This window comes from Mesitornis unicolor, unplaced genomic scaffold (genome assembly GCF_000695765.1).
Source record: "Mesitornis unicolor isolate BGI_N332 unplaced genomic scaffold, ASM69576v1 scaffold35578, whole genome shotgun sequence".
Taxonomy (NCBI): domain Eukaryota; kingdom Metazoa; phylum Chordata; class Aves; order Mesitornithiformes; family Mesitornithidae; genus Mesitornis; species Mesitornis unicolor.
The window spans coordinates 5,653-13,857 of NW_010200402.1; the positions used below are offsets into that span (position 1 = coordinate 5,653).

Here is an 8,205-nt window from a genome sequence, read left to right on the forward strand (position 1 = left end):
AATATTACAGAAGGCAGACAGCTGAACTTTTCTGTCGTCAGTTTTAAAATGAAAAGTTTGAGGTTTTCGTTCAGTTAATTACTGCCCAGAACCTTTCAATTGCTCATTTCATGGGGACATTCTATATTTACATGGTATTCCTGTGTTGTTTTTTGTGGTTTAACCATATATTGGAACAGCAAAGGTCAATACTAACTACAGATCACTTTGCCAAAGTAAAATACACCCATATTCATTCCAACCCCCTAATTTTGCAGCTATTGGCTTAGTTTGACTCAAGTAAATCAGCTCAGTAGCTTAACTCTCAGATCTTAAGGCCTTTCTTTTTAAAGGGACAATTTTAGTGTTTTTTTTTAAACAGCCAAAAGGCAGAGTTTATATATGTGTGCAGGCAGTAGAATCAAAATGCCAAATAAAATAGATAATGAGTGATAGATAAACTGGCATTGCAATGGGAGAAAGGCACTGGATGAGGAAGGAGAGCAGCAGTGAGAGATCCTTGGCATCAGCCTCTGGTTATTGGGTTGCAGGGGATGCTGTGTTTGTGTGGCAGTGGAAGTCTTCCAAGGGCCAGTATTGGAGGTGAATGAGCAAATCTTGGCTCTGGCAGCTGGTAGAGCAAGGACTGAAGTGTCACTTTCCCAGAGCTTTCTGCCCTACAGCCACGCTTTGCAGAAGTGGATATTTTTGTGCAATAGATATCACACATTTTTAAATCTCTTTTTTAATAGTACATTGTTTTCAGCAGTTGTAATGACCTTGATGGTGGAGTCAGTGTGTTCATCCCTCCATCACCAGAATTTCTGCTGCTTGGTGGCATGTGTAAGCCACAGCCTGTAGCTAAAGTATGTTTTTGCTTTTTGAAAAAGATTAATCATGATATTTTCCTGAAACTACTAATAATTACAACCCATCAGAAGATAACACTGTTTTGTGAAAACATATCACCTTTTAAAACTGGAAGAAAAACATTAATATTTAAAGCTACAGTTCTGTCTTACATTTCCCAGCATAAGTATCATAGAATCATAGAATGGTTTGGGTTGGAAGGGACCTTAAAGCTCATCTGGTCCAACCCCCCTGCCATGGGCAGGGTCACCTCCCACCAGACCAGGTTGCTCAAAGCCCTGTCCAACCTGGATGAGATTGGAGAGAAAAACCACAAAAAGAATCGAAGCTGACTGCCAACTCAGATATGTACCCAGATATAAATAAAAACAGTGAAAAGCGTGAACAGTTTGTGGGCAATTTAAATAGCTTTAAATAAGCTTTTGTAGTTTGAAAGAACAAAAAGAACTTTTGTTTTCCGGTTGTATATAAGAGCAACTGGAGCTTTGGATTTGGCATATGAGAAGGATTGGTTTGTAAACTAAATTTGCAGTATCACTAAATTTGGTGTCTGGATACTAGTAGTGCAGATTCCACATTAAAAGTACACTTAGCTTTGTAACTATTGTTCACTAGATTATTTATTATAATCTAGCTCTAAACCTTTATAATACAAAATAATTCAGAAGTTCATGTTCTGCTCTTTTCAAATACATTACCTGGACAGTGGTTTATTTCTGGTCTACTCTGTCAGTGTTGGCTACAGGACTGTTCGTGTGAGGTGTTACAAGTTATTTGGCTTTTTTTTTGTGATGGTAAGGGTTTTGTCCTGAACACCTAGAATTTTCCATTCTGAGTTTCTTAGTCCCTGGGGTTTGCATCTTGGCTGAAAAGAAATGTGGTTTAAGTAGAAAGCTGGTTTGTAAGCTGATTTCATGAGGAAATTTGTCATACCTTTAACTCTTACTTTAGTCCATTAATGTACAGGGTTCATATTGTATAGTACAGTACTGGTGACACATTATTGCAGAGCAGTGTCAGATTATTCCTTAACCCCCCTCCTTAATTGTGGTTTGGTTGGGTTTTTTAGGAGCTACTTTTAAAATAGCTTATTTTCCCAATTTTCCTATCTAAAATTGTCTCAATTCTGCATTGTGTTCCTCACATCTTTCTTATATTTGAAATTTCAAGTAGATTGGTTTTTATCTGCTCAGGTTTAGAGAGGAGAACAGGCGCTTATGAGTGAAGATAAATTGCAATAAAAAGATAGCATGAAGCAGCATACCTCTCTTTCTAAACAAGAGATACCACCTGGTGGCTGACTGGGACAACCAGTAGTCCCAGCTAACAGATGTCATTCACATCATCGCTCACACTTGCACAGTGCTGCAAATAGCTTGTATGTTTGCTGGAACAGAATCTGAGCTGATTGGAGAGTGAACTGTGAGAAATATAGTCTTTTGGTGACCAACGTGCATGCAAAAGAGGAAAATGCTCCAGTTGGAAGCTTCTCCCATAAGCCCCTTCAGTGTGTATGGCAACAGAGGTAGACTTGGAAGCTAGCACAGAAGAAACACTTAGAAAATCAGCCTGTTGCTGAGGAAATATCTGATGAATTTAGTATCACAGAATCACAGACTGTTAGGACTTGGAAGGGACCTCGAAAGACCATCCAGTCCAACCCCCCTGCCAGAGCAGGATCACCTAGACTAGGTGCAGTTGTCTGGTCTGATTTGTCACTGTACCTGTATTCCCCCAAAGATGGGGGAACGTACAGTAGAGTTGTAGTCAACTGGGCAATGGTCTCTACATTTTGATATCTGCAAATGTTGTGGTGGTGTTCAGTGAAGGTATAGCTGTGTGGATTTTTGGATTGTGGTCCTGCCCCATCTTGCTAATTCAGCGAGACACCCTTAATTTGACGAAGGCAGTCATCTCCTGACATAGCAAATGGGACAGACATCCAAGGAAGTGGGATGGTTCTGACTTGGATGGATTTAATGCTGCAGTGTAACCACTTCCTGGGATGGGGATTCGAGGACAAATTGCACGTATGGTGCAGGTAGGCAAAATTGCCAGCCTCAGTGGCAAGCAGTGGTGGTCACCACCACATATAGTAAGACGTACATTTATTTCCTAGCAAATGTGCTGAATAAATGAAGACTGCTGACATGTTCATGTTACAACTGTTTCTTTTTGTAGAACTACAATTTTCAGGTCACTGGCTGAGAACAGCAGGAACCAGCAGTTTTAGTGTCTCTAACACAATGAAAATTCCTCCTCCCAGTGTAGCCATGCCTGATACTTTGTATGCACTGGAACTTTATCTTGTCTCTTTTCATTAAAAAAAAAAAAAATCATTGTTTGAAACTTTGGAAACTTAAGTTCTTGTCTAAAACCCACGAACATCAGAAAGGTATTGGAAACTTTCCCATTGCTTTCCATGGTGTATAAAAGCCTTCTTTGAAAGACCACCTAAAATAAGATTGCAGAACATCTTCTGTACAGATTTACTGCTTTGTGAACACCAGAGAGTTACAGAATAAAATAAAATTAAAAGATGTCATACAATTTGATCTAGAACACAAGACTTAAAGTAGCAGAGAGTAGCACCCCTGGAGAAATGGGTGTTTCGCTTTAGAGAGCAAGACAATGCTGAATATTTTGTCCATTCTGGGGGACAGTCCTTGTCCTGGAGCTCTTTAAATAAATAAATAGCACCATACGTTATTGATTTGGTCTTCTGGCTTTAAAGTCTATAAATTTGAGTTCTACAGATGTTGAAGCCCGTGTAGGAAATGTCCGACTTCTCTCTTTTTAATTCTATTGCAAAATTGCAGAAGGTGTTAATTTTACTTATAATATAACTTATTTACAGGTGCAGATTCACTCTACAGAAATAGTTTCAGCCTCAGTGATGAAAAGCTTAACTCGCCAACTGCATCTACTCCAAGCTTGCCATCTCCATCAGTAACTCTGTGTAGAGGTAAACTTAATGTTAACTGTTGACACTTCTTCCCAATTTTCAACTGTATAGCTTTCTTTCTGTGAGCCAGGATTCACATGCGTGCATTCACTTTTTTTTAAATGACAAAAACCCCCTAAGAATTACTATTGAGCACACTACAGATTCAAGTATTATCTTGATTATGAACAGCAATAGCACACTGCATCCACACTTCCTTGCTGGTGACCTGGCAACTCTTTTTTTGAAACACCAAGCTAAAGAATAATGTCAGTGTTTTGGTGCATAAGAAATCATGGTACTACTTACAGAATACTTCACTTAAGAATTAACTTGTGCCACTTCTGTCTTAAGCAACTAAGTAGCTTAAGTGTCCTGTCTCTATACAGAAATACTTAGCCTGAATGCAGGGGTGCAGTAGGTGCCTCCTCCAAAGCTGTATGCTGCTGTTCAGGTTAACAAAATTACGCAGATACAACCCATGTGCTAGTGATTCCTTCCTCCTTTGTAGCTATGCTGTTTCAGAGAGGCTTCTGCCTTGCAGCTGATCTAACTTTCCAGGGGCTTGCTTCATTCAGGTTGACTTAGATTAACTCTGGAGCAAATATATCAATAAATGAACAGACATTCACGTGTACTACACGATGCTTTCATTACAACTAGTCTTCCCAGATGCATACTCAAGAGCTTTTCACACTTTCATGTCTTTTCCACATTGACCAGTCACAAAAAAAGCAAACCTACCCAAAACCAGGTAAAATGTTTTTGTTTTGTTTTTTCTAATTAACATGGTATTAGGGAGAAATGATGAATAATAGTTAATCAGAAGTAGCAAAAAAAAAAATAATTATTTAAAGTGTCAGGAAATTCCTGGCAAGGAATTACACCGAAGGTCAAGATGCTCTTCCTGATGAAAAGACAGACATAGAGTTGTAACAGACTTGGAATAGATCACAAAATTTAAATAAGGAAGCCACTGCAAGTAAAACTAAATTGAATGGAACCATTGTTGTTCTCAGGAATGGAAGTTTAAGCGAATGTTTGAATCCAAATTTATAGTATATGGACCAAGATCAATGAGTGTGACGTAAGAGCAAACCATTGATACTGACATGATTCAAGAGATTTAGATTTGGGCAAAACTGGGAGCTGACTGGGTAGGATTTGATTGAGGCCATGAATGCAGCATCTGAATAGGTGTGATAAGGAAGAATCTCACAGTATCAAGGATTAGATGACCTATAGCTTTTTTTCCTCCACTTCAACCTGGGCTTTTTAAGGATACTAAAAGGGGATTGCTTTGCTTTTGTCGAATGGAAAACTGTAAAAACTAGAATTTCAGATCGGCCTCCCCTGTTTTCTAAGAATGCATTTGGACATTGTAGCAACCCTATTGAACTTTTCTGAAAGTAATTTCAAGCATGTTTGATACCACTGAAAATGATCTGGTGGGGTTGTGTGGTTCTAGTGTTTTGGCCCGAGAAATGTCAAAGCAGTGCTGACTGTCTCTTAAATTGCAGCAAAACTTGGAGACACGAAAGAGCTGGAAGACTTCATTGCTGACCTTGACAGAACACTAGCAAGTGAGTAGATCCTGTTAGTGGGCTGCATTTCACTCGGTGTTGTCAGAATGATGAAAGCCAGTTTATAGGGGGTGAAGGAAAGGGTAGCCATAGTTTTATAAATGTAGCTTCATTTAGTTTGCAGTCCCGTGGTTCATTATGTGGATAAGAAGGTAAAGCTAAACTCTGATCTCTGCCTGCATGTTCAAGGTGTGCAGTTTGGCTCATGTGACAAAGCCTGTGCGCTGATGAACCTCTGTCCCCACCTCTGAGGCAGCTGCACTTCACCCCTCCCAACAGTGTGTAGATTAAGTAAACATATCACTCCCATAAATACTCAAAACTCAGCTAAAAAGTGAGGTTTTGTTTCTTCATTATAAAGCTAAGTAATGGGGGGATTAAGTGTAGTTGAGTTATACTTTTTTTTGTTATTCTAGACTGTTTTATGAAAAAAATTAAGGAGCAGATATCTATATCTATTGACTTAAATATCAAAATCCTGTTTGTTCTTGTCTTTACCAGGAATGGCATTTAAATCACTTTTTTTCTGTCACTATCTGGAAATTGTATTTTCCAGTTACACTGCTGGGTTTATCATATGATTTCTGAAGACAAAAAAACAAACCCAAAAACCCTCAATTTCCTACTCCTTACCATGTCTTCTGTCTATTCCTTCTGCTTCTGTGCTGTTAGAAAGACGATACCGTTTTGGAAGTTTTTTTGTATGGAGACAGACTGTAGACCCCCAAACAACAGATTTTAGAACTAGACCTAAATAGCAGCATGAACAAATTACCCCCGAGAACAATGAACTACGAACTGAGAGTTTTTTGTACTCATTGGGTGTTTTCCCTTCCCTGTAGTTCTTGAAGCCTTGGCCATCTGCCTTGGACTTAACTCAAGACAGCTGCCCTTATCAGCTTCCTGCTTCCCTATCTTCTTAATTGTATCTTAACCCTGGTTTCAGTTCTCTTAAACTGTATTTCTAGTTTCCTGATTTCTGTCATGGGTGCATGCTTGAGCTAACTCTGTCTTTACCACTGAAACCTAATTGACTGCTCTTCTGAAAAACTTCTGAGTTTGAAGGTTTGTGTAGAACAGTGAAACACCCAGACCAGCAGTTGCTGACACTGCTGTATCTTACACAGCACATTGCAGAGAAATCTTGAGGTGTTCCTCTTGTATATGGATTTTGCTGTCCCCTTGCAAGGCCCATCTAAGGTGATGTCAGAGATTGCCACCTGCTGTAGTGGGTTTTTCCCCAACTAAGCCAATCTCTGGTTATGTCTGCAAAGTCTCGTTTGTACAGTGTCACTTGCTTTACAGTGATACACTGTAAAACACATCTTTCTCATTCATTGAAGTTCTGAGGGAAAAGTCCAACTTCTGTATGATATTTATTATCGTGTTTTTGAGGAGGAGTTGTATTTATATGCTTGAAGTTACATAGAACTTTGTACAGATGTCTTTTCAAGCCTAATGCACTTATAAGAACAGTAATAACCGTATATTTTTACACACTAATTTTTTTTGCTCTCCTGTTAATTAGAAAAGGGCATAATTTTGGCCTGTCAGGCAGTCTAGCAAGCTGGGCATAGACAGGGTGTGTGGTATGTCAACAACACGCAATCTTATTTAATATAGAACTTAATGATTTTTCTTGTTTTCTATTTCCAGATATGTGAAATGAATCTTTGGCATTGTGCTTGCCTATGAATGTCCTCTGAAGGATAAGTGACATCAGTCACTGAGAACTGCTGCCCTTGTCTGATAACTTTGCTACCCCAGATATTCACCTTCTGAACATGACCTTAGGAAACTCCTACAAGTATTTAACTGGCAACATCGGTTTTGTTACTTTGCAGCAGATGGAATAAAATAAGTGTTACAGCTGTATTTTGCTTTAAAATACAGCTTGAATTTTAATTTAAATTTGCTTTTATGAAAATATATTTGTAATTTTATATAGTTGAGAAATTTTAATGCTTTTTTTCCCATTATAATATATTTTTGTATACAAATAAATCCTGAACTGGAATCCAGATGTCTGAAAGCCTCATATAAACATGTGAACTCTGAAACATTAGTACGAATTATGTTCTTATTGAAAACATCAAACTTTAAAATATCTGATGAGGGTGTGTTTCCAGTTAGGCAAAATATGCTATGCTGGCTTCATGTGGGACTTCCTATTTTTCTTTTCAAATTGTTTAATAAGAGAATTTTGTACTATGTAAAATTAATATAATCAGGACAATAATAAAATTGGTCAAACTGTTACTTCAGATTTGCTTTCACTACTGATGAAATAGCACTGACTTTGTACAGATTTGTACAGTAACATCTATTTCAAACCCTATGTAAAAGCTAGCTTTGAGATTACACACCGTTCTACATGAAGTGCTAATTGGGAGGTCAGACATTTAGGCCCATGGGTTTAAAGGTATGGAGATCCTGTAGCACCAGGAAAATACTTGAGTGTCTGGATGTTTCTGATACCAGACCCTTAGGTAAAAAGCAGTCTACCACTTTTTTTTTTTAAAGACTTCCTGGCCATCAGTGCTGTGCTGAAAGAGGGGAAGGTGAACCTGTATTTTCACAGGAAACCTGATTCTTTCCATATGCATTAGACACTGGAGATGTTATGTGAGCTCTCCTGCTGCTGCTGCAGGCATTACTCTTGGCTCTGCTGTCTGAGCTGCTCATGGTCTCTAACCCATTCAGATGAGGTGAGCTGGGCTCGTTTGAACTCCAAGTCTTATTTTGGCCAAAGCAGCCTTGTGAGCCATGTGAATGCCCCCTTGGTCTGTTATTGTTGATGCAACTGGCTGGAGGGCCGAGCACAGAGGG

General features: G+C 38.7%; 1 protein-coding gene across 1 annotated transcript in view; it reads left to right on the plus strand.

Moving 5' to 3' along the window:
- Positions 1-7,229, plus strand: part of LOC104544788 (regulator of cell cycle RGCC-like) — a gene marked incomplete at its 5' end in the record, with an annotated part of 12,878 nt that extends 5,649 nt beyond the window's left edge. The window contains 3 exons of the mRNA XM_010189751.1: positions 3,707-3,814; positions 5,314-5,376; positions 7,033-7,229. Coding sequence (XP_010188053.1) covers positions 3,707-3,814; positions 5,314-5,376; positions 7,033-7,040 — 179 coding nt within the window. The remainder of the gene's footprint in view (positions 1-3,706; positions 3,815-5,313; positions 5,377-7,032) is intronic.
- Between the last annotated feature and the right edge of the window lie 976 nt (positions 7,230-8,205).